The sequence below is a fragment of the Phalacrocorax aristotelis genome, chromosome 1 (genome assembly GCF_949628215.1).
Source record: "Phalacrocorax aristotelis chromosome 1, bGulAri2.1, whole genome shotgun sequence".
NCBI lineage: Eukaryota > Metazoa > Chordata > Aves > Suliformes > Phalacrocoracidae > Phalacrocorax > Phalacrocorax aristotelis.
The window spans coordinates 87555688-87582874 of record NC_134276.1 but is presented as its reverse complement, the minus strand read 5'-3'; the positions used below and the strand labels follow the sequence as shown (position 1 = coordinate 87582874).

General features: G+C 40.8%; 1 protein-coding gene across 6 annotated transcripts in view; it reads right to left on the bottom strand.

Annotated features, from left to right (window-relative positions):
• Positions 1-27187, bottom strand: part of CNKSR2 (connector enhancer of kinase suppressor of Ras 2) — a 225384-nt gene that overhangs the window by 16787 nt on the left and 181410 nt on the right. For 5 of the 6 annotated variants that reach the window (XM_075096786.1, XM_075096804.1, XM_075096795.1 and 2 more), the window contains one exon: positions 26127-26664. In XM_075096786.1, the coding sequence (XP_074952887.1) occupies positions 26127-26664 (538 nt within the window). Of the gene's footprint in view, positions 1-48; positions 153-26126; positions 26665-27187 lie in introns of those variants that run through there. The other variant, XM_075096832.1, reaches the window with a different exon arrangement.

Sequence of the window (27187 nt, the reverse complement as noted above, 5' to 3'; positions counted from 1 at the left end):
TAGGTTGCTTGCAAGAGGCTGAAGTTGAGTCTCCGTCGTGCCAATTCTCTAATGATAAGTTTATCAACCTTTGAGTCCAATCGGTTCAGTGCCAAGAGAAGTGGATCCCATTTGACATGGAGAGGTGCTATCAACTCTCGCAGTGTATTAGCCTAATATGATAAAGCAGTGATACAATATGTTGAAAGAACTGTGATGTGCCATTATTTCCATATCATATTAGTATATTAGAAATACTGTCATGCAAACAAGAGCAAATAGCAAATCTGGCATACAGTTGCAGCACTACAGAGCTTTTCTAATCTGCATGCAGCTATGCTCGTGAGGACAGAGACATGGCACTGTTCTGCTATTACACCTTGCTCCATTAAAATATCCATCCTTGATGCAAAAGAGGTATTTAGGGCAGAAAGTTATATATTCTCTCTTTGTGAATATGCTTTAAAAGAAAAAAAAAAAAGAACAGAACAAAGACCAATTAAAAAAAACAACCCACAAATAAAACAAGAGAACAACACACAACCTAACCAACTTGGGTTGGTTTCCTCCGCGTTGAAGAGACATTAGCTCATTTGGAAGCACTGAAAAGGGTCACATGAATGAGGAGAAAGGAAGCAAAGAATGTGTCCCAAATCCACCAAACGTGCTACAAACACAGAAAATTATCCTGTTGGCAACTTATGCATGACATAGAAAAAGAGGTGGCACAACACAATCTGGCTCCTTTCGTTATCCTAGCTGACAGTCCAGCATTGTGCAACGTTGGGTGAAGGATAAGATACGGATCTAGGAAATCATGTGATTTTGAAACCATACTGACATTACATACATCCAAAAGCTAGGGCTTGAGAACTTGAGAATCTTTGAGGACCTGTGTTAGCAAAGAAAAGAGAAAGAGAGAGGTGGAATAAACAGCATACAGCTAAGTTATTTACTCAGAGTTTCAGCATGGATGTGCAGTCTCTGCACACAGGGCAGTTTCAAAAGCCCAGCTGCTCTAAGTACATACCCTATTCTATTGTCTACTACACTTATTTGTAATAAAAAATGAAACTTTCCATGGATCTTGAAATCCATTGTGGTTTTAGATCCCAGATATGAAAAGCTGGGGGATGTTTTGTTGTTAATAAACCACTTTGGGAAAGAGTTCAACTGTGCAGAATAAAAAGATGTACAAATTCAATCCAATTTAACTGGTGAGACTTGTTTATCCCTTGTTAAAGAGATTTTTTTTTCCAAAAGACAGGATGAAAAAGAAAGAAAAATATCAAGCATTGCCATTTTTACTCTTCAGCATATCACAAAAGGTCTGGGAAAGCAGAAAAGAAATGTTGTCTCAGTGACAGAAGGCACAAGGTGGAAAGAATCCCAGATGGAAACAACGGTGCCATTTACTCCACCCACGGCAGCAACTGGAAAATGAGTTTCCAGAGAGGCAGAGCAATGCTATATGAAACTGAAATGAGTTCAGCCTCTCCTCCACTGCTGAGATTTCCTGGGGACTCTTTGCATCACCAGGGAGAGGAGGAAGAAGAAGGGGGAGGAAAACAGTTTATATAACTAAATCCTAAGTATAGCAGTTGAGAGAAATTTTTATATAACTTATTGTTTAAAATAAGGAACATTTGGTTCTACAAGCAAAATGAAAAAAATAAAACACAAACAACCCCAAAACAAAAACCCAAAACAAAATCCCAAAACCCAACCCCCAAAACTAAAACACAAATCCCCGAAATACAAAAGGCCAAAACCAGCACATTTCAGGACTCATGGGGTTGAGGGAAGGGAGGCTTCAGTAGATTGCAAAAGGGAATCTTTTTCACATTTCATCCTGTTTTGTACTACAGTTACAGTATTTAAAATAAGAGTCTTGGATTTGTTTAGAAAAAGGCACTAAGTGAAAGAAGATACTGCTGCCTCGTATGTATCATTTTTGCAGCTTCAGGAGATCCTGTTGTCTGATGGATATCGTTAATATAACTTTATCTCTAAAAATTCAGGAAATTTGGTTTCAAAGGTCAGGCTTTGGCAAAAGAAACTTCTCTTTCATGAAAAAAGGTGGCTATGAAACAAAGGAGGGTTATTGAAGTTAAGGCAAGGGCATTACCTAGCGGATGTCTATACCCTGCTCTTCCACACTACCTGCCAAGGCGGGCTGGGACATGTCCTCTGTGTCTGTGGAAGAACTCTGCTACCTTCGACAGATGGTGGGACAGGACTTTTTTCATGTACCTAAAATCCAACTAAATTTTGCATTAGAAGATGATTATTTCTGAAAAAAACCTGCTAATAAGACACACTTTTGAAAAGGCTGTCCAGTAATATTGCTAAGGCTGTTATGGGCCTATCATCAAACACTGGCAATTCGTTGCTCTCCCAGTTTGGATTAGTCACAATGTGCGTGAACAGCCTTTCATTAGGACCTCTTAAGATAAGTGGTAGCATACGCTGTCCTATTTATCTGAAGGTGAATATAATTAACAGGCACTTGGGGGCTTTTCTAAACAGATTTCCTCATTTCTTTACTATATCACTCTTACTGATAGTAACTAATTGTACAATATCTCCTATTAGTGTAGATGCACATTAAGAGTTTAGAAATTGTGCTTTTTGGTAGTAAAATCATTTTACCTTATCCTTATAAACCCTATATTTTTCTTTCTGTATCACTAGCATTAGCAAAATTATTTATGTAGAAAGTCTCCAGCATATGGTTTCCCTTTCTAGATAAGGTTTTTAAAATTTGTTTTGAAAGAGAACAAATACAAATAACAAAGAACAAGTAACGTGCTTTTGGATGGATACTTATTGACAGTACAACTTATGAAACTCATGAGACTTGCAAACATTTTGAAAAATAAACCAACTGCCATTCACACACATAAACGGATGCGAACCTATGAAAATAATGAAGTGAACCTACTGCATTTATCAACCAAATTATGTTTGTATTATGAGAACAGCTTTACGGCAAATGACTTCCCCAGAGAGGTTACAGAAACAAAGCTGCCTGCTATAAATCTCCACGTATTTCTTCAGGTAATGCAGTCACGTAGGGTGTGAGGAATCTTATGTCTGAGCAAACCTGTAGCAGTGGGAGGTACTTTACCCATCAAAATGCATCAGGGCTGGGACCAAACCGCCAAGCAAGAGCAAAGGGATGCTCTGCAGGCCTTTCTGGGCATGCCAACATGTCTCAAAAAACCAATAAAGAGGTAAGCAAAGGGGAGGAGGAAGTTCTCACCTGACAGAAATGTTTGAGAGTCACAATTAATAAGTCTCAAAATGGTTCTCACACAAGAAGTCCTATGTAAGGAAAGAGGCATGGAAGTCAAATCAACTATTTCTTTTTCTCTTTGAAACCTATTTATAAATAATGAAGTCATACCAGAAGTCACTAACAAGAGATAATTTAAGTTAGGGTTTTCACTTTAATATGCTTTTTAAAAAAATACATAACATTTTACCACTGCCACTTGAGAGTACACTTTCTTATGAATGTTCACATTATATATTTTGCCTACTGACTACAAGATGCCTGATTACTAAATCGTATGTTTATGGTAAATCTGCTTTTCAGAGAGGGGTAAGGTTTAATAATAGCAGGCTAACAAACTTACTTTTGAAATAAGTACTTAAGTTTTAGAAAAGGAAAATTCAGGCTTCCCATCTATAGTGACAATCAGTAAAACTGTAACCGCCTTTTGAATTTCTATTCTTTCCTTAATTTGTGTTCTATTTTGTATACGTATTTCTGTATCTGTCTATATATTCATGAGAGGTACAGAAGAACTTTGACTAGAAGCTCTTAACCATTATCTAGTCCAATAATGCAGCATGTCTAGTTATGTACATTCCCCTAAAGGTAAATACTACGTGAGTAATCAGGCTCTGAACAAGAACGAATGCAGACGCTGGGAAAAAGAAATCCCTCCTCCTGTACCATGAACTGCTGCCTGGCTGCTCCTGTTATAAGTCCAGTGGCAGATACATCTCTCCCCTTACTAGGGAAATGGCTCAATGCCTTTTCACAGAGTCCTCAGGAGGAATGCTGGTAGATCTACAAACTGTCTGTTGCTCAACAGTGGGAAGCTTCTATCACTTTCAGGACTGCTCAGGTCTCAGACAGATCCTATGCAGAGATGAAAAGGAGCTGGTATAGAGCCTGGCAATGAGGGTGCCTGAGGAAAGAGGGTTTCGATGACACATCAGTGCAGCCCCCTGACACCCTACTGCAAAGCAGGACCTCTGCAAGTAATCCTGTAAGAAGCCAGTTAGATGTGGAAGCAGTAGCAGGAGTCAGTACTCCTCTGGAGACTGAGTTACTGCAGTAAAAGGACGAAATCAAACAATGATAATAGAGGAATATGTTATCTATAAATAGCAAGTTCACCTTTTCCAGCATCACAGTATATGCTTTAATGTCCCCCATGTCCTCACTGAGCTAAACAAGGGAACACCAAGAGCACAAATGTTACATGAGAAAGCACCACAATGAGGAAGGAGGACAGGGAGGACAGGTGTTGGTGTCAGACTACATATAACCTCCAGTATCTGCTCCTCTACAAGTGCTAGACTCAGCCCCATGAGAACGAGGCACTGGGAAATTACAGGGCTCTGATCGGCAGGCATTTTTCCTCCCACTTACCACAGTATTTTTAAATGTGGAAATGTATCCCAGCTCTCCCAGTATGCACTTCATATACTACAGTTATTGCTAAATAACCCTCTATCTACTCAGTACTAAAGGACAAAATAAATTCCCCCAAACAAACAAGTAAGCAGGAAGCCCACTAGAGTTAAAAAAAAAAGCACCTGGAGAACTGAAAATTATTTAAGATTGTCTTCTACACTCCAGCACCATACCACTAACATACTTATTAGTACACCGTATAAATTTTTCTCTTGTACCATCCTGTCTTAGGCTGTGCACACGTATGCTGAATCACATCTAGATCAGCTCACGCGCAGGGAAGACCTATATTACACTTTTCCCCAGACTCTTGCTTAGCCTTGCAGCTGTGGTGCCTGACACTGCTCTACCCCTCGGTGCAAATGCATCGCACTGGTGTGTGCTGCAATGACCTTCATTCAAAGCACTCTTAGTGCCACCTCTGATAAAAAACAGCCATGGACTTGGAAGCCTGTTGACACAGACTTCTTAAGCATTTATAACCTTTCTTTCCGTGCTACCTTCTGCTAAAGTAATACATCACACAGGGATGTGAAGGAAAACGTTTACATAAAGAAGATGCATTTGCTTTACCAATGCTGTTTCTGTAAACAACAAGAAGCCTTTTGACAATGCCACTAGAGCTCCTAGATTTCCTGTTTGTTTATGGAGGTTTTATTAAGTGATGACCTTCCAGTTTGCTCGACAAATGAGGATGATACCAGCCAAACATCTAATGAAGGAGTGCCAGCCACCCATAAGGACCCCATTTTTGGCTCCTCTCTGGTACGTGGATTTTTTTTTAATGTAGCACATAAAATTGTCAAATTACTAAATCTCACTATATTACTATATTATATTCTTCATAATTCTTAATAATTCTACCCATACTATGTCCCTCCATATTAGATATAGCTCACGGTTATTCTTGTGCTGTACAGGTGTCTCTCTAACATCTGTAAAACTTTCTCCTTTAGCTCATTACTGGAGTCTTTCTAGAGTGATGGTTCCCAAGTATTAAATGGAGCAGTTTGAGTTGTGGCTCTGTCAGAAATCCACAGTTATTTTTCCAGAGTAGAGTCACAGAATCATAGAATCTCCTGAGCTGGAAGGGACCCACAAGGATCAGAGTCCAACACCTGTCCCTGCACAGGACAAGCCCAAAATCCACACCATGTCTCTGAGGGCATTGTCCAAGTGCTTCTTGAATATCATCAGGCTCGGTACTGTGACTGCCTCCCTGGGGAGCCTGTTTCAGTGCTCCACCACCCTCTGGAGTGGTGGAATGCTCCACCACCTCCTCCACCACATCCAACCTAAACCTCCCCTAGCACATCTTCCTGCCATTTCCTCAGGTCCTAAATAATTTGTTTCATAACCATTGTAAACTACTACAAAGACTTGCTCCCAAACAGAGGAGGCCCTCTAATTTGGGACATAAACAGTGAGACAGTTGAATAACCATGGTCAGGAAATAAAAAAAAAAAAAGAGAAGCTGGATGAATTTCTTATAGTTTATACACATTCAGAGGGTGCAAGATCTAATCAGGACTTTAGTGTCCCACTGGGCAATTTAAGAATTCTGAGAATGTTATTCAAGTTTCTGCATATTGGTACTCCAATTGCTGGATTACACTGAAACTAAGTTATGTGTGTCTGGGACAAGCCTCGCTCAGAAGTTGATGTTGCACCCAAAAGACGTGCACATGTGGTATCATCTAATGGTGAGGTTCCTTTCAATCTAATTCTTAGTACTCTCATAAGCTAAAACTAGCCAGTCTATGATTATAATGGCATATAAAGCTCAATTTAATCTACCAAACCTCCTGCATGGTTTATACTGAGAACTGCTTGAAAAGACATGACTTTGTTTCCTGAGCAGGAAGCAGGGACTGTAGTTTCAGTTTGTTGCCCCATGAAGCTGTTGCTATACAGCACAAAAATGGGAGTTGTGGTTCCTGAATAATGCTTTGGACTTCAATACTGAAAAATAAAGTAATGTATTAATTTTGTTATTTATTTGTATCACCAAATTTTTAGTAAGAAATATTTTAAGAGAATTGGTCCTATTATCATAATAGACTATTCTCTATATAACAGTTATCAGCAGCATATTTCTGGAAATTTTTATATATTAACTCGCTTGGGGCTTTAAAGCAAACATAAATGCATGGAATTATTTATGACACGTCAAATTTAAATTTACACAAAAAAATTTTTAACTTCAACCGGTAGAAACCACTTTAGATAAAGAACAATTTAACAGCCCATCATCATGTAACGTAATTGCTCTGTCTGATGGTGCCTTCCATACTGACAACACAAATACTGATACACTGACAAAATCACTCGCATGACCTGGGCATGGCCAGGCTGTCATCTCCTCGCTGCCTGCCTACATCCAAGGGCAGAGAAATGAGATGCTACCCCTGCCACAGCTGCTGACAACTGCAGCAACTTTCCATCCTGGCTGAGGATCTCTTCTCTGAGTGTGTCAGTAAAAGAGACAGATCAAATAAACATTAAGTTACTGATATGAGACCGTGCAGTTACGGTAAAATGGGCGGACTGAGCAAAAAGTGGCATCTTCCTCTTCATGCCCTGTTCTGCTGAGGCTCTTGAGCAGCTTTTGCTAAAATGTACGTGAACGGTGTGAAAGCCCACCCCGTTAGGGGAGGCTGGGAGGGCAGATTATTATTACTATTACTATTATTATTATTATGCTTACGCTGAGATATTTTAATTGAATTGGGAGCTCACTGGAGAAGCACACACACAAAACACTGGCTATGTAATTACTCATCTGGCGAGGCCATTAAGTGAAATGTTGACAACAACCCCCTGGCTGGCTGCGCTATATATAACAAAGGTATCCCCATCTCTCTCTTTACATACTAGCACGTGTTTGATCTGTCCATCCAACTTGCCTTGACTGTTCCCAGGCATGTCATATAGTTTCACTCCAACTCAATTTTTGGTTTAGTCAGATCTCGTCCAGGCTTGAGGAAGACCATATTTAGCAACACAAATGCTGTCAGACGTGAAACCCCTCCCTCAGATCATCAAACTGAAATACACTGCACAAAATTAGCATATAAAAAAGTGCTTTTAGAAATCTTGCTTCTAATTAATTTGGTTTCCATAAAAATAAGGCAGAAATATCCTTTCCTGTTTTAAAACAATGATTCAGCTGCTTTCTCAGGTGTCTACAGTGTCCTGAAAGCCCATCAGACCTATACAGCAGTGAGGTCCTTGTTTTGCTGCAGTGAATTCATTACCTACTTGGGAATATAAAATGAAGAATTAATGATAAAATGTTTCACACCTGGTAGATACTGAAAGCATATATTTTCACCTGGTGAATTTAGCTTTTATTTTTTATGAGAATAATTATCTCTACATAAAAAGCTTGCACAGAAAGGTTTTATGTAAGGTATCCTTCTGGCAAGCCAAACATTGCTATGTTTTCTGCTTATAATTGCTTGTACATTTTTGACATGCAAGAGCTGTTTTCAGAGGTGCTCCGACTGTTTTTGTAAAAAGTATATCCTAAGCCTATCATATGCCAACCAATGCCCTGACCTGTGTAATAAGAGAAAAAACCAAGTTGCACAGGGATTTCATTAGGCTAAAGGCTCCTCTTACAGGAGTCAAATGCTGAAAATATCAGAAGTTCCCCAGTGTATTTCAACTTCAAAGTTAGCAACAAACAAGAAATTTTAAATTATTTCAAATCCGTGAAAGTGTTAGAGTGAATATGATATCTTCAATCAGATAGTATCTCTTCAAGCCTGCTAAGAAAATACTTCTATACACAATTTAGGAGGGGAAAAAAACAGCAAACTAATCAAAGGAATCTTTTGCCATATCACCTTATGTATTCAAGCTCCTGGTTAAATACTCATTCAGAAAAACATATGGCAGCCATTCATGGACAGGGGTGATGAAAGGCATTTGTCAGACTGATCAGGAAGCCCAGACAAAGCTTAAGGATGACATGCCAGGGTTTCATGGCCACAGGATGCCCAGCCACGGAGGAGCCCTTAGCCCTGCTGCCCAGCCTTCCTCTGAAATCCATGCACCCATCAAAGGCCCTTTTGGTGAGAGAGGACGTGGTGTGCCCAGCGGTTTTTAAGGGAAGATCCCGATTAAGTTCTTGGTGCACTGGGGGGAACCAGGAAGGGGTTACTCCTACACTTTCCCCAATTCCTACACTTCCACTAATTCCTTACACCAATTCCTCAGGTTTTTATCCTCAATGATCTCTGTACAAAGGTAGAAAGACATCGGTGTGAAAATTCATCGCTTCTCATTAGCCTCCTCCTCCTCCTCCCTAATTCATCCCCAAGTATCTCCAAAACACAAAAACGCTTCTGTCACATATGCTGTGTTTGACAAGGTACAGCTTCCATACTTCCGTATGACAGTATTGTTTCACAGAACAAACAATCCTGTGTTGAACAGATTACAGCACCAATACCTGGTGTGGGCACTGTTTCTCTTCTCCTGCACATCTGACCCCTTCCCAGTGTGGGAGGGCAGAGCCCTGCTCCTGCCTCAGTGCCCCATCCTGAGGGGCCAAAGGCAACGCTCCCAAGCCCAGTGGAGACCCGCTGTCCTCCTGGGTTGATGGAGCAGTGCACAAGCCCCACCAGCATGGCCACATTGGCACCCAGGTACCTATTTCCCTTTTCCTACAGCAGCTCAAGCTCCACCACCAGCATGAACCATCAGAGTTGTGTTGGAGACATGCACTGCTCAAAACCTTTTGAGATGTCAAAGTGTTCTTTTTCAGGAGAATGAAAATAGGATCTTGGCAGCTTTCAAATGGAAATGAGAGAGCATGACTGTATTTGCTAGCTCTTGCTACCCCATCTAGGGTTTTAGATCACAAACAGGAAAAAATCTCTTTAGTTTCCTCAGAGTTAACCGTATCAAGGAAAAGAGAAGAATGATGAAAGCAAGGATTCCTTCCCCTTCCCCAGTGGACTGCCCCAGCTCTGGGAGCAGCCGGGTAGCAGGGGTACTGCTGGCGTGACATGGTGACTGGGCAGGCTGAGCCCATCTCTTCGGTGAGGAAGAGGAGTGGAAGGAAGGCTGGTGCCTAGTGGTAGGGAGTCAAATCCAGCAGGCAGAGCAGAGCACCAACAGCAGCTCCACCACTGCCACTTTTCCTCAGCATTGCTGTAGCAATCTGCTGGGAAGTCGGGGATGCAATTCAGATATAATTAGTATTAAAAGACCCCTTTGATCCAGGTATTGGCACAAGGGCTCAGCCCACCCCTCCAGCAGCCTCCAGGTGAGCAAATGCTGCCGGTGCCCTGAGCCACCAGGTGCTCGCCCTTGGTCCTGCCAAGGGCCACAGAAAGGGTATCGAGGGCTCGAGGAGAATGTCCCTTACTGTCACCACAACCGGTGGCTGTTGTGTGCAAGGGAACCCTGCTCAGCAAAGGGGCTGGGGAGAATGGACCAGAACACCCTCTGAAGCTGCAGGGAGGGTTACCTATAAAAACAACCACGCTTGGAAACTGCCAGATAAGAGTGCTGTCCCTTCAGAGGACAGTCAGCCAAAGGAGGCTTGTCCCAAGCGCTTCCTGCTGTTCGAGTGTCTTCTGCCTGACCAGTTACGTGCATGGTCACTTCTGCCCTAGCAAGCTCTAGCATGACCCAGAGCAGCTCTGCAGTGGAAATACTCACAACAATTTGCTACTCACTCCTCCTTGTTTGCTTAAGTGCATTTCATCAAAATATCAACACTAAACAAAGAAAATACCAGCATCTATACAGCCTGAAAAACACTGAATATCATCATGCAAGTCAGCTCTGTTCTTATTCCACCATAGCAACCTCCCTCCTCATTGAGTGATTCCTCAAGCTGCTCAGTTAGCTATGTCCTCCACTAATTTCTTTTGGTAACTAAATTGTCTTTTTTTAGTTTCCTTCTCCTCTGCAGTCTTGTATGTGAATAAGCATTAGACACTCTTTTCATCAAAACTATACTTTTATTTTTTCCTGTAAGGCAGAACCATCTTATACCAAACAGGTCCCATTAGTTCTTTTCCTGATTACAAAGCCATGATTGCAAAGTATCTGTTAAAAAATTCAAATCAGGTTCCACAAACACAGAGAACTTGGGAGGTTTGGCTTCTGCTTCTGAATAAATACAGAAAGTAGTGGAGATAAAGCAGAAGAAAATAAAATGATATAGTGTAAATCCCTGAAGTGTCACATACTGAAGGTTATATACTGCTCTGGCCTTCTTGCCCAGATGAACGACCTCAAAAAGCAGTACTGAGAAAGGCAGAGATATTGGGATTATTGGTGGTGTGATTGGTGGTGGGATTATTGGTGCTGTGAAAGGTTTTCCCTGCAAGATGTGAGTGCATGGTCTAGGACCATTCAAGACTTGTTCACTTGTGTAAGTAAAGTGTGTTTACTTGTGTAAGTAAAGAGAGAAAAGGTTGATCATTGCCTTTTCCAGTACCAGGAACATCTGAAAGTCTGGGTGGCAGGTTCAAAGCCAACCAAAAGAGACGCTTTCCTCTCCAGTCTGGAGTTAGAATGTGCAACTCCTTGTTTCCACATGACAGAGCTAAAAGAACATCTGAGCTCAAAATCAATAAAACTCTTTTGTGGAAGAATGACCCATCAAGGGCTACAAGGAAGACACCTTTAACTCTTCCCTAGAAATATGTTTTTAGGCACTGTTCAAGGCAAGCTAACTGAGTTTGCTGGAATGTGGGGCTTAATGCTCCTCAGTGCTCTTAAGTGCAATCACTTGTGCTTGCAGGTTGTTTTTTTTTTTTTTAATGCAAACAGCTAAGAGTCTGAGATCTGATATCGTACTACACAAATCAATGTTTTGGACAATTTTTACTAAGCCTACATCTACTGTGCACAATGAAAAGTTGGACTGCTAGCCAAAATAGTAAAAAAACCAAACTCAGTGAGTTTTTAATTTTGTAAGGATTTTCTTTTTCAGAAGAAAGTAAACATCAGTCTTAAAGAAGCTGTGTATCTGATGGCAATAAGCTCACTAATATTCCTGTACAGCATCAGGGCTTGCTACCAGTACAACCAGATATTCCAAAGAGGCTTTACAGCATTAGACTTGTCACTGATGCTTTCATAATTTGCTGCGACTTGAATTTATGTTCATCTTCCTAAATGTTTTTTATTCCAGAAATATAGGTGGAGAGGTTCTGGAGGAATTATCCTCATGCAACGACATGGCATTATGCTATAAATTTATCTTTGATTTATGTTGTATATTTCATAACTAGAGTAAAAGAAGCACGTAAAAGAAGATTAGAAGAATGAAGAGAGACCTAAGGAAAACAACTTTGAAATATGTGAAGATCATACTACCTTTGATATTTTTGCTTTTATCCGACATATTACAGATTTTACTGTGGCTACAGAGTAACTGCAAGTTCAGTGCATGTTATATGATACGTGTATTCAACAACTCTGTGGAAAAATAAGAACTTTTTCAGTCTAAGTTTTCAATGAGAAAGGACATGAGAAGGTAGGAACAGGCAAGAATTTATCTGTTCTGGTTACATTACGGTGCAATAGGCACTGTATCAGCATAACTGCTGGTGATGAAAAAAATGTTGGTGACCATGATTTGCACACTTCTCTGTGAACTATGAAATACAGCAAGCACATTGTCAGTTTAATCTGAAGGTTTTTAAAACAACCACTTAGCAGGTGTGTGCAGAAACTTTTGGGGGGATTTCAGAACTGGAAATCCACAGTTACATGCCTAAGTGCAGACAACAACCTCCCTTGCTATTACAACCATTATATTTGCCTTGGAAGGAGGAGACACACATTAATAAAACCCAGGAGGAACAGCAATGAAGATCTAGCTATATACTTTTGGTCCTTAATAACACCGCTGGCTTTGGCAACCGCTAAAGATGGGCAACAGCAGACTGAAGAATGCAAAACATACCAGGACAAAATAAAGAAACAGGCTCATGACTTTGTCTTTTAAAATATCTACTCCATTTCAATATGGTACAACCGAGTAAGTCATCTGAAGAAAAAGTCTCACCAGAGGCATCTGCTAATACTTTTGGAAGACATGAGCTAAAGGGACACTCTGAGAAGGTTTTATTTGTCAAAAATAACTGTCACCTCAGCTAATTATGGACAGAGATATTACAGGGTTTCCAACATAATCAGGAAGTTATGCCAGATTCTTCTCCTTGGAGGACAACTTGGGATGCAGAAATGTTTCTTTGCACTGGAACAGTCTGTCAGAACATGGCCTCAGCATAAAATATGTCCACTAAATTACATAATTCTGGGAAAACAAGGCAGAGGCAGCACGGGTGCATTACAGTAGGTTATCCTGTAAGAGAATTGTGTCTGTGTCACTATCAAAACAAAATACTTTCAAAACAGTTTTTCTAACCAGAAGAAAGATTTATAACACCATCAACCTCAATTGTGGCACAGAGCGTTAAGGCTGATGAGATTTTCATTTGAAAAACCAAGCACAACTCAAGGAAACCTGTTCCATAGCTTATCCTCACCATTACAGATTTATACCCTATCTCTAGTCTTCTGCTTTTTGCTTCCATCTCACCCCACTAGATTTTGCCATCTCTTCCCCAGCTACCCTGATGTTTCCTGTTCCCAACAAGCACTACAGATCACAGTCTGGGGAAAGTGTTTCCTTTCTTTATACACAGGAAAATTAAGCCTCCACCACCTTGGTGGGGTCTGCTTTCCTTTCATTGTTCCTTGGGTTACTCTCAGCAACCTCCTACCCCGCAACATGCTGAGGAGCAGTGATGCTTGGAAATGCACAGAGTCTTCTGGTAGCCATGGCAGAAGAGCCAAATCTAGGTGGAATATAAAACCTCACCCCCCTACTCCTGTTTTTATCTGAGCAGAAACCTGAAGACTACAGGTGTCACAAGCCTCGAAGGGACAGTGCTGGCTGCTCGGGGCCATCTGACCATGCCCTCATCCTCCCTCCCCTAAAGTTCAAGAATAATGAAATTATCATCAAGGACCCAAGTCTTATTCATAAAACTGACTAAAGAGCCTAATTTTTACTTCAAGTGACTTTTGTACTCTTGCTATAAGTCCCATAATCTTGTTTAGCCACAACAAGAACAAGCTTAGGAAATTGGCCTTCTGGGATGGAGGAGAGCAAGAAGAAAGGGGCTGACATTTTTGAGTTTCATTAACTGTAAAAGCCATTTCCAAATTGTGAGTCTCCAAGGCAATAATTTTTTCACTTTCTGAAAACCCTGAAATTTCATTCCACCTTCTACCAATAGTTCAAAATTAATTGAACCAAGAATTTCAGCCAGCCTTTAAACAAGTTTTCCCAGGAAAACTAACACACATCCTCTTTTCCTCTTCTTCTACTATGGAGACATTTTACACATATTTTATAGACTGTGCAAGACATTCATAGAATCAAATTTCTCAACTTCTTAGAGTTTGCACAGATGCAAGGATAGCCTGTTTATGCTATAAGATTCATGATAGCCACTATAAGGTGGCCATATCTGCAAGCAGAACTTGTGAATTGAACTGTGGAAGGTTAAAAAGCAAAATGAGCAGAGAACTTAGAAACTATCAAATTATTAATGCATAGTGCACTAATGTCTAAAGTGCATTTTCTGGTTTTAGTTTTACTTTCATTCCTCAGTCTCACCATTTCATAAACCACTGTCAAAATTCTGAGGTATAATTTTTAAATGTCTTGGTATAAAAAATTAGTGTTATGGTTAAATTATCCTAATTCATTGATCAGTATTGCTAGCCCCTGTAAGAATCACATGAAACTTTTGAGGCTATCTTAGGAAATATGACATAAAATACCAAGATCATACAATAACACTGGAGAAGGTAAGCATAGTCCTCAGTGGCAAAAAAAAATGTTTTTTTTTTAAAAAGTATTCTTTAGTGGGAGTATAAAATGTAAATGGGATTTTTCCTAGGCTCTTTACGCAGCCAGAAATAAAGAAACAAAAGTACTCTCTTCCATCTTCTGCAAAGACAGAAACTGGCTGCTCTAGTCGTCCCTAAAGCCATTACATTAAAGTTAAAAATATAAATGTTGTACTCTAAAAGTATGTGCATGTACTTAGCTTGATTAAAAAAAAAGTAAATGTCCTGAAAATGAAATTTATTTTCTTAATTAAAAGTTGAAAACAAATGGCAGGGTATATTCTAGCAGGGAGGAAAGAAACAGAAGAATTCTCAGAATAATCAGCTTCAAGCTTTTTATAGATTAAGTATGATTTTCATACTGGTTTTCAAGTGTTCACATTAGTACAGTAAAGATATCACTTTAATGCCAAATGTAGAGGCTATTAAAATGCTGTTATGTGAAGTCTAAAACAGAGTTTGCTATTTTTACTACAAGAAGATACTCTCTAATTCTCTAGGTCTCATATTCACCAGTTCTCAAGTATTCTATAATGACCGCTTTGCACGTACAGGGAACGCCATGTTAGCTGCAAGCTGCCCGCTGACATGGGCCTCTGGCACCGCCAAGGCTGGTCGGGTGCGGTGCCAGGAGCCGTACCAGGAGCCTCCCCCAAGCCATCCCACCTCTCTCGAAGTCTGAGTTCCATTTAACCTGGAACTAAAGGCACGATGATCCCCAGTTAAGTGTTATTACGTATTTTCTTCAGTCTTGCCGGGTAAAGAGATCAGGGTAAACTTCCTCCCTGTCTGTACCCTGTGGCTAGGCCTTGCGGTGCCGCAGCCTGATCTCTGTCCAACCCTGGATTTACAACCAGGAGAAATCTCCCAGGTGAGGTTTCCTTAATTTCACCTCCTCCTTGATGCCTGTAAATCTTCACACGATTAAACCAACATTGCAAAAACCAGCTGAAAAGTGGTTTAAATGAATGTTTTTTTGGCACCCTCTCCTCACTCTCTAACGGTGATAACAACTCAAATGCTTTTAAACAAATCAGTGGTGGCATTTGATATTCCAAAAGGCCAAAGTTCATCCCTCTGGAATCCAGAAGAGAAGATAGAATTAGCTGTTATTATTTTGTGCCAGCAGTACTCAAAACGTGGAGCTGGAAAGTGACCATCCTGTTTAAAATGCAGCCATTTTCTTCGTGTAAATACAATAAGATCCTGCAGAGAACTTGTTTCACGCTTTGTCCACGAAATCACCTATTTAATAGCACCACACTAGGTACAATGACGTGGAAATGTTAACTATCATCAACAAGATCCAAAACTTGCAAATTGGGGCCAGGAAAGGAGACAAACAATATTTATCTTCTAGATTTTGAACCGCAATTTTTAAAAACAAAGCTAGAAACCTATTTTTTATCTTTAATGAGAACTGACATCCTTGCAAAATTGCCTGATTACAGGGCCTTTTCTTTTTTCTTTAAATAAAGTACCATATTATCACATTTGTTTCATAAGAACTGGCAATGCTTGATATTGAAAAACAACAGAAGAGCTTACACATAAAATCCACATGGTTAGTATAAACTTTGAGCGTTGTGGTCTTCTGAGGGACTGATGAAATCCCAAGGGACAAAAAGATGAGCCTTCAGTTCCCCACCTATCTCCAGGTAGCATCTTCCTTGGCTATTAAGTTGCAGAACGGATGTGAGACCTGGCACAATCTTTCCTTTCTAGAAGTCCTGCTCCCAGAAGTGAGCGACATTAGCCACCTCTGATATCCAGGGTATCAGAAGCCAAGCCCAGATGGAAGAGACACCAGAGGCTCCCTGTTAACAGGGATGGCTGCACTGTGTGGGGTTCTCTTGAGGCTGCCCTGTGTTCAGAAACAGTCCCAGACCGCACTAATGAGCTGGATGGTGGAAGAGAATAGAACTATTAAAATCCACAAGCCCGAAAGTGGGAGGAAATGTCTCCTAGACTGCTGGAAGACAGTCTCAGAAGTTGGAATGATTTTGAGGGATAAAATCCCTTGCCACATTTCATATAACAATATGATAGATGCTATGCTAACAGACACACAGACTTTGGCAAACACCAGGTTAGTCTGTAAGGTTTTTTTTTTTAATTTTAATTTTTTTTGTCTAGTCAGGCTGTTAGTTTTACAAAATGTCATATTTGTTGGTTGGTTGGCTTTAGTCCAATTAGTTAGACATTTTACATCACCTGAGGTTTTTATTAACATGAGCTACTTAACGTGGATATGTGAGAGGCGCAGGAATAATTAGCTCCACTACAATTAGAAAAATAACCATTAAGCAGAAAAGCATCTGGGATACTGTTCAGCACGAACTGAAATGTGAAGTACAGTATGGCTGCAAAAGAGATACTTATTGCAGTACAATGCATAAAACACCCAGGGTGAAGCCATCTTCCTGGTCTCAGCCAGGTGTGCTCCACTCAGGTTGGACACTGCCATCCCAGAAGAGGTGGGAGGCAGCTGGAAAACCCAGGGAAGCTCAGAAAGAGGGATCAGAAGCCTAGAAAACACTGTGAGAAAAACTAAATCAACCTTCCTTACAACCTTTCAGCTTGAAAGAAGAGCTGCAGTAATGGAGCATTTTTGGTTTTTATGCCATAATGGAAAGGAAATGCTAGGCTTAAGGGAACAATTCAATATCCATTAGGACCAAAAAAAAAAAAAATTCCTTTCCAACACAGCAAAGAGGAAAAGCACTATCTGGAGGGAATTAGGAATGCCTACCACTGTGGGTGTTTAAGGACAGATTTGGTAGGTATAGCAGCTCCAGATTTAGAGGGCAGAGCTATATGGCTAACCTTTGAATTCACTTCCAGCTCACTGTCTCCAAGGCATGGGCAGCACACTTACAGCTTCACCAGAGCATTCGGCAGGGCCAAGATTTTAGCCTACATATGCTGCCTTTCTGCAGCGGAAAGGTTTAGGAAACAAGTAAGGAGATGAAGATGCCAAAACATAAGCATCTAGTGTCATTTTAGCTGTCAAAGAGTGTCCAAGGAAGCTGGAGAGGGCTGGCAGAGTGGACACACGACCTACACAAGACCTGTGACCCTCTGGAGCAGCAGCTGGTGGCTAAAAGGAAAGGAAAGTCAGCGAAAGGTCAGGCTGGGACACTAAGAAAATTCACAAAAAATTGCCCTGCAACATTTATTTAATCTTAAATCCAAGAACACAACAGACTTTTTTAAAAATAGATTAAAAACCAAACAAAACTGCTTTGTAACAAATTTGTTTTTTCCAGAGTTGCCTGTCCAACAAAAAAAATTCTAGCAGGATGCTGACTGTTTGCACTGAGAGCTTTAACATCTCATCCTGCTTCCCATGATGAACAGCAATTAAACAAGAATGCGTGTTTACATGATGGCACTACAGAAGTTCAGCACGGTAGTAGTTTAATAAAACTACCTCCCTCCCGTGTCCCCCCAAGCACTACTGACTCAAGTTCATCCCTGCATATGTTTTAACAGTTGCCTTGAAAGAACCTTAGAGCCACAGACAGCAGATGGTACCACCTGGAGTTGTAATAAATATAATCTGAAGGATTTTAGTCCTCCTCTATTCTCCCAGTCCTACTGGTACCATGTCATATTCTTCTGATTTAATTACAACCGATTAGAGAAAGTGTTGGGTTTTTTTTTTAAACTTTGGAAAAAGCTAAAAAATTTAAAATTATACATTTCGAAAGAACATTCTCACGCACACAATAACTGGTTCACTTTTTGCATTGTATGTGTCTGTTTCCTTTGCATTTAGAAAATTTCAGATTAGGCTAAGTCCCTGCTGCATCTCAAAGAGGAATTATCCCAGTTCTGCAAAAATCCCAGTGAAAAACGGCTTCCTCATGTATTTTGCAGTGGTCAAATCTGAGAGTGCCTTTAAAACAATTTTCAGTGAGTTTCAGTGAGAAGATTTATGTAAATGATTATAAACAATGTATGGTTTTCATGTTTGAAATCAAAATGAACACTAGTATAAATTTTGGGGCAGGAAACCCCTCTTTTTATGGAAAACTATATGTTAATTTTTAATTAAAAAACAGTCTGATTTTCCCTTTTGTACACAAAATAATTTCAAAAAAGCTACATGTCCTCATTTAAGAAATGTGACTATATTATGCTTCAGAATGAAAGCACATTTGGAATTGAGGGGGCGGAATCTGCAAGCACAAAAAAGGCTTTTTTATATTGCTACTGAGACATAACAGGCCAACAATCTGGGAAGCAGCCACATATCCTTCAGTATGGTGAACAGAGAGCCCTTGAGGGCTTGAACTGTCTTCCCTGTACCGCTTGGGAAGTGGTCTGCCACTTATGAGTTGTCTTTTCCAAGGACAGCATCTCTGCAGCCAGACTCAGACAAGCAGCAGCAGGGACAGAGCTTGCTTACAACAACAAATGGAAAAACTAAAGGCAAACCAGACTGGTTGCATAACACTTAGCAAGAGAAGTAATGAAGAACACAGGAAAAAACAGAAATATACTCTCACATCCATAGATTCCTTGCTCTACCGCCTAACCCAAAGGTGCCTCTGGTAGCACAGCTCCATTGACAGCCACCAACTTAGTAACAGAATTGAGGATCCTTTGCAAAAAAAGTAGTTTATAGGAATGGCCATGTAAGAAATTCTCTTGTGCATTTCTTTTGCTTGTAAAAAGACGATTTAATCCATATATTTCAGGCAAAAGCAGATGACCTTTGTTGGCAATGATACCCAAACCTATTAAAACCAAAATAAGAGTGGGAAGTCACCTCTCCTTTGCATTTTTAGCAGCACAGGCAATGGAAAACAATTAAAATGTAAAATGTGGCAACAGCATATTTGTGGGTAAAATGCATTCATATGTAAAACCACTAACACGCATAAAATTAAACTACTTTTATTTTGTTGACAGTCCATATTGCTTTCTGAACTGCTACTCAGTAAATGATTCAGTAATTGGCTTTCAAACACTGCAGGCAATTTTTTCTCCTCAAACTGAAATGTAAAATCAGAATACAGAGGATTTGTATCCCATCATTTTTATTTAGAATACAAACCCACTTCTATAATCAAGTTTCTTTTGCATACGAGAAGTGGAAAAGCTTTATTTTATAAAGTTTAAATTTTGAATTAAAGAACATGCTCTGAAAGAAAGATACCTACTCCCAGTACTTGTTTGTTCAAGTTAGTCTTCATATCAATATATTTTTAATATAATAAATAGTATAAAACACTTTTTTATAACACAGATGCATATATGGCAGCTAGAAGATAATTAAGCAACTCTCATTTGGGCTGACAATTTTCCTAAATATGCAGTTGCTTCTGGAAGGTTATAGAAATTCCTATTCAGATAAACATGTATCTTAAAATTTAACAAGAATAAAAAATTTACCCTGACATAACCTATATTATCAACGATGCTGTCCTCCCACCCATTCATTTTGAAATGTAACAGCTCTCATAGGATCTCACTGGATCTTATGACAAATAAAGCACTAAATGGTTTAGTTAAAAAAAAAAAAAGAGTACGTGAAGACATGCCATTCCACCAGACATTTTGTACATAATGCATTTGCTTTGAAAAGCAGACCAGGTGGTACAGCAGCCACTGTCTTGGTCTGCTTTTCCACAATTCCTTCCTACCTGAAACTGTAAGCCAGTGATGAAAATTTATTTGTAAATATATAAACAATCCATACCAAAGCAGTGCAGTCTAGCCACTTACCTATAAACTAACAGGCTTAAGGTCATATTTTTGAACATAACTAGGCAGTATTTTAAGGCATGCTCATTCTGAGTTAACAGCAAAGCTAGGACCTCGGAGGCAGTGGGAGGGAGGGAGGCCTCCTCTAGGTAGACAAGGCACGAAATGCTGATGGTCCTCAGACCACAGGAGCGCAAACGCCCAGTCAGGTGCCACGGGAAAGCTCAAATGGGAATTAGAAGTGAAAAATCAGATCATGAAAACAAAGCTCAGAAAAGGAGCCACTTCATTAGCCGACTTCAGTGCCTGAGCAGGCACGGGCTGTGCTGCCCAGAAGGATGCCAAGCGAAAAAAGCCCCGACGCTGGCAAATGTTCTGGTTTGTACAGGACTGATAGTGGATGCAGTAAGTTAGAGTAACATCCTCCTTAGTGTCCCAGAGGGTGCTGCACTTCATGCTATTCACCAGCCTCATAAGGAATATTTCTAATGTGAAACATTACCTGTCATTTCTTATAGTTCCGCTTATTTGAGACACTACCAGGCTTGTATACCTTTACTAACCTGAGTAATTCCAGAGGGGGAGATATGGCATCTTAATGGTCTCTCCCTTGCCTCTTGGTGGAGATAAAACTAGCTAGGTGGTCAGACGACAGGACACCACTAACGGTATCCTCTCTAAAATGTAAAGTGGCTATCAGAAAAGCAAACCGCCCTATTAATTACAGACACACATCACCATCAAATGCAGTGCCTGCAGTCCAGGCTTTATGCATCATTCATTGTGACTCCCACATTTCACTGTTGCCTAAACCCTGCCAAAGTGGAAAGACACTATCCAAAAGGCAGAGAAGCAAATCCTAGAAGTGGTACACAGTTTCCACTTCATAATGTAGTGCTTAATTAGCAAACATTGATCTTTCTGAGAGATAACCATTTGTCCTGCACACCACAGTGCTCTCGTTAAAAAGAGGCAAGCCTCCCTGTACCTGTATTTCAGAATTTGAAATACTTGACCTTATTCAGAGTATATTTTTTACTAATGCAAACTCTTTCTTGAAGTCAAACGCTGCCTAGGATGTCCCACAGGTACACTTTCTTGGGCACAGTGTGTGACACACTACTTGTTGCTGGTCATGGGACTCCTTAAGCCCATCTGTCTGATTTTGTAATAGCACTGCCACCTTGAGTTTCATTTCTGTGACTGGTGGGTGGGGAAAACTGCTTTCCATATCTCATATTATTCTCTTGCTGGTTCCTAATTCTTCTACTGGGAAAAAAAAAAAGAAAAAAGTCTCAGGCTTGTTACCTCAGCACAAGCAGACATTTGACATCTCTTTCAGCGACTAGCTTGCGCTAACATCAAGGGGAGCTTTCCTGGAGTCCTTTGCAGGATCTGGATATCTCTCTGAGCTGCAAAATGCCAGCACCAGCTTATGCTGTGGCCTTTGACAAGTGTCTTCAGTGGTTTAAGGTAAAAAGCCAAGTTTCAGAGACTGGAGCACGAGGCTATCGTGTTCCTCTGGGACAGCGCTCACTAGACCCTGTGGGACATGGGATGCTGGGAGATGTTGCAAACCTGAACAAGGGCTTGGGGTGATGGAGCAAAATGCCAGGGAATACATTTGAGTGTTCCCAGGCTTAAGAAATGTTGCAAAATCTTTTCAAGGTGACACAAGTCACACATGGAACATTGTTGCATCTATGAGATGCAACACTCCAAGGGGGAAAAATCAATGCAGCAAACAAAGGGCCCCCACCCTTCAGTTGCCCCAAAAGGACAGCCATTGTTTTACTGAAATCTATTTAAGGCTTTGTTATAGTTGTCCACCCTCTACAGAAGATACTCCAAGATTATGATGATGGGGTAGCAACAAAAACATCCTAAAACACGTCAGCAGGAATTAAGGCACTCAGAGTGCAGGAAAAGGACAAAAAACTTGCAGAAGCAAGAGAATGAAGAGGTGAGATATGATGCAGAAGGAAATGGGGTTGAACAGTGGGAAGACAGTCTAAGTGATTTCTTCCTGCTCCAAATACCTTTTCAAACTTGAACATAGACAGCAATGCTTTTCTATCCATATTCCGGAAGAAATCTTATAGACCCTGCACAGTGGAAAGCTCTTGCAACAGTGGTTGCAGGTCCCAGGTGTGAGTTCCCTGGAAGGTGTATCTATACTGCTCTGGCCAGCCCCGCAGCACGTGGAGCCAGCAGCAGAGCTCCTGCCCCACCACTGTCTGGGCAGTTGACAGCATCAGAGACTCCCACGGATGCTACTGCTCTCCAAAGACTTTTTCAGGGAGTATGGAAAAAAGGTGCAGGTTTTTCTGCGGCTAAGTCGGCAGGATCTACAGCCACTACACTCTGTAGAGAGCTAGTATCTGCTTCTATTAAATGGTGAACACTTAGTCATTCCTGTTACTTTCCTACAGACCAAAGAAGTCTTTGAAAATGAAGGAATCACCATCAAAAATACTTTCAAAAATAAAGCAAAAAAATGAAGCAAGCTTTCCTGGGACAAAACCTGGAAATAGTCTCCCAAGAAGATCCTGGAAGTGTTCTTTGGCATTAAGTGGTGAAATCTGCCAACACACCGAGAGCGCAGACAGCAGTGGGGATGGAGGAGAAGGGGGTGACAGTGCCATGCTGCGCAGCTGTCTTCTTCTATTACCTCCCACTAACAGAAGACAAACCTGAAGAGGCCCAACTTGTCCGTCACAACTGAGTCACAGAAACGCAACACACTGTGCCATAGCCATTGACCTGCTCCCCATGTGCAGGCCATCTCCAAAGAACACAGCCAGAAGGATGTTTGGTGCCACAGGTTGGAATGCTTGCCATTTTCATAGCCTCAGGACCAAACACATGGACAAACACAAATATCCCACAAGAAAGTCCTCTTCAATTACAAAGCAAGAGACCATTACAGGACGGTGTCAATATGGAACATCTAAATGATTTACACAAAAGTTGATTTAATTATGGAAGTAAAACAATCCATCAAATATTAGCAGTGCAATGTTAATGTGATACAACAAGACAAAAAGAAGCAACTGAACACACAACGAAGTTAGATCCTAATGGATAAACATAGGGAAGGACAACCCATATTTCCAGTTTACCATGAGATATCTAGACATTACAGCAGAGCTGATATATGGAACTACTTGCAGCATCAGTAAAATCTTGCAGTAACTATTTAAGGCATGAAGTAGTGATTAACAGAGAGCAGACTCTTAGTTGTTGCAAATCAGTGTAGCTTCAGTAGAAAGTCAACAGAACTATGTTAAACTGTAGCAGCTTACGACAGCATCTGAAAAAAAAGCATGGAGCTCCTACTTTGTGGTGTGGCTATTTGACAACAATTTTGCAACCGAAGTTGGAAGAAACGGGTGCATTTTACTATTTGATTTAAACTCAGGAGGTTTTAAGTGGGAATGTAAAAACAAAAAGCTGAGAAAACAAACTTTTGGCAATGATGTTTGACTTGTACAGCAACAACTGCAAAGGAGCTGCGCTCCTTGTCCCACCAAAAAGCAATAGGCATGATTAAGCTTTAAAACACATACATGTACACACAAGAACATATATAATAATCCAAGAGCTCAGAACTATGTCAGGATCATGAATGTGTAAGGCAAATAAATACATTTAAACGGTTCATCTGATACCACATCAGGGAAGGTTCAAGGTGAGGTTAAAACATTTCTAAAAGGGAGGGGATTCCCTTTCTCCAGCCAGTTGCTGGCTTTTTCCCCAGAGCAATGGAGGCGAGGGGGACAATGATGTAGCACGCACAAGGGCACCCACCCTCTTAGCGGACTTAGCAGTTATAAGCAAATCTCTCAGCTCAGAAACTGGGTTTTTGCACTAAGAACACTGCTTGCATGAAAGCCCTCCTGCCTTTTACTGGTAAGGGCACTGGAAAAAGCCAGCATTGCAAACAGAACATTGCAGCCATAGCAACAAGCAATTCAACACTTAAACTCTTCGACAGACTAAACAGTATTTTCTTTCTGGTTTTATAATTTCATGGTCAATAATTCATCATGAGCACTTTACTTGTCTAGCTGGTCATTAATGTCTCAAAAACAATCTCCTGTTAAAGCTTCAACCAAGAAAACCTCTTTACCCAAACTAAAAGTATACAGGGAGACCACTTAAAAAATTAAACTCTTTTTTCCCTTTTAGGAAATTGGTGGAGAAAAGCCCAAGTTCTGGTCTGTTAAATCAAGCCCTAGCCGTTTATTAGTATTGTATGCTATAAAATGTTACAACCAGGAACCGAAAGCCTTAAAACTGAGATTTAAAACACCTAACAGTTTAGGCCTTGCAACAGTATCTCTGAGTAATGCCCAAACAGCACAGGACTCCAGTGGGAAGTCTCCCTGACCCTTTTCATTGACTGTGAGGATTTTTTTTTAAATATATTTTTATTGCTATCAGTAAAAAACCATTTGAAAACCAAAACTGAAGGCTACAAATAGGATAAGACACTCTGCATGGCTGATGAAATTTAACCCTGTTAATTAGACATTTCACAGACTAACATTACCCTAATAAAGATACGGCTTTTTTGGAAAGTGTCATGCATGAACGCAACTGAAATCGTGCCATTTTTAATGGCATCAAATTTAATATCTGCAAAAGAAATCACAGTTTTGTCAAAGGCAAGAGTTTGAGATGTTTAGAACCTCCTGACTAAAGCATAAGGGCAATGGAAAACTGTTGATGTCTCACAAGTAGATTAAATAATGTCCACATGAATTTTAATGCTCAACAAAGGTGCTAACCTTAATGAATTAGCTTAGGTAGGTAGTTAATTATCCAAAGCTTTCGTTACCCTTCCCTGTATCTTTACCACTTTTACACTCCTTTACTGCAGTGAAAAAAAATTGAATATGAAGGAACCAGAAAGCACAAACTCTTTGAAAGCTGCAGGGATTATCCTGCCTTCCTTGTTACTACAGGTAACTTAATCGCAGCACAACCCCACAGTTCATGGCTGCAGACTTTGTTGACTGACCCTACAACTTGGGAGTGAACTTAACTTTGTTAGCAACACGTGCTGAGAAGCTCCATAAATGACAGTGAAGGACAGAGCATGAAACAGACACAGAAATGTGTTTAGATGTTCAGGAGGAGCAAGGACCTTCTCCAATCCCTGTTTATTTGGATTATTTTTGACAAGTAGCACTAATATCTATGGAGTTAATGTGCCATGTAGGAGAGAGATACTCCATGTTATGATTTTTTAAAGCCCCGCTGGTCACATAGTTGTTCTGTATTAACATTTTTGTTTGAAATGTTTTTTGAACTTCTCTATAAATCACAAGGGGAGGAACAGAGGAAAATATACTCTCTTTTTCAACTTCTTACAGCTTCCAGGCCGTCTTGTGATCTGCCTGCCTGGATGCTACACAATCACAGCCTGACGCTCCACTCCAGATGGGGTTGGCTGGAAACCTTACAAAGTATGTCCTGAGACGTACATGTGTCAGTGGGCGAGGATAGTGTCCAAGTGGAAGTGTGAAGAAAGCATGGGAGCAAAATCCATTTATAACTGAGAATTACTAGTAGGAGGTAACTGGTGACCAGCCTATGGGGAAGTGTCTGGCGTTTGTGAGAGGTAGTGCAGCACTCTGACTATTAAGCCTTATACATAAGGCAGATCAAAGAGGTGTGTGACAAGGTGGACCTTGTAAAACATGGAGGATATTGAAAGACTGTTGGGGTATTTTGACAGAAAAAAGGAAAAACAACCTCTATGTTACACAAACAGGACTCTTGAAAAGCCACAGAAATATCCCATACTTACTTTTATCTTCCTGGTTTTCTTCTGCTGCTTTGCCTTCCTCCTCTTCCTCCTCCTCCACCTCCTTCTGCTGTACTTCTTCATGGTGATCAGTGGCACCGACTGAAAGGCTCTGGCAGCAATGGTTGAAGCCGCTATCCCGAGGCAGAGTGAAACTTCGGGGCTTTCCCCCATTCCCATTCAGCACTTGCATCCGCTCACCCTCCACAAGGGGGAAAGGGCCGTAGTGGTCTTGCAGGTGGCACTTCTGGGTGGGCAAGGTCGACTGCCGCCGGTGCTCGGGAGAGACCACGGCCGCCTCGGAGAAGACAGAGTCCTCCAGCGGCAGCGTCTGCAGGTAGTGGAGTCCTGAGCTCGTTAGCGGCGTCTCTATGAGGTCCTGCCAGGAGCGTCGCTGGCTCGCCGTCTTGCGCACCGGCGAGTCGGTGGCGCTCCCCACCACCTCTGGGCGAAACTCTTCGTGTGATGACTGTGACTGGGAGGTCTCCGTGGATGAGAGTCGGCTGTGTTTTGGCTCCACATAAGGGCTTGCGCAGCTCATCTACAATGTCAGCAACGGAGCAATCTTCAGATCAATGTAGACCAAGACCTACTGCTAGTAATAATCGCGTACTTTTCATTGTCACTGACGGTACCCAGTTTAGTAATGAAGGCACAAACTTACCTGATTGACCTGCCCTGCTCCTAACTTTAAGGCATGCACACATCTACACATCTCACGCCTGTGGCCAAATACTTATACTTAGTCATAATAAGTACCCTTATTATGTCCCTTAGTCTTTAAAATAAGCCAACATAATTACTTACAGAAAACTTTGCAGAATATGGCACTACGGAAGACATATGAGATGTGCCTAGTCCATTAAAAATCTTAAAAATGTCATCCAAATGCCTCTTGTCATCCTATCTTGCTAAAAATGTCTTTGTCTTTGTCTTTGCAGTGTTTCAGTGCAACTCAAAGATCTGTGATTTTGGAAGATAAATTATTGCATTCGAATTAAACATGAACATTCTCCTTCCCCAGACTTTCCCAGTTTTTCAATCCCCATTTTTGCATTTTAAAA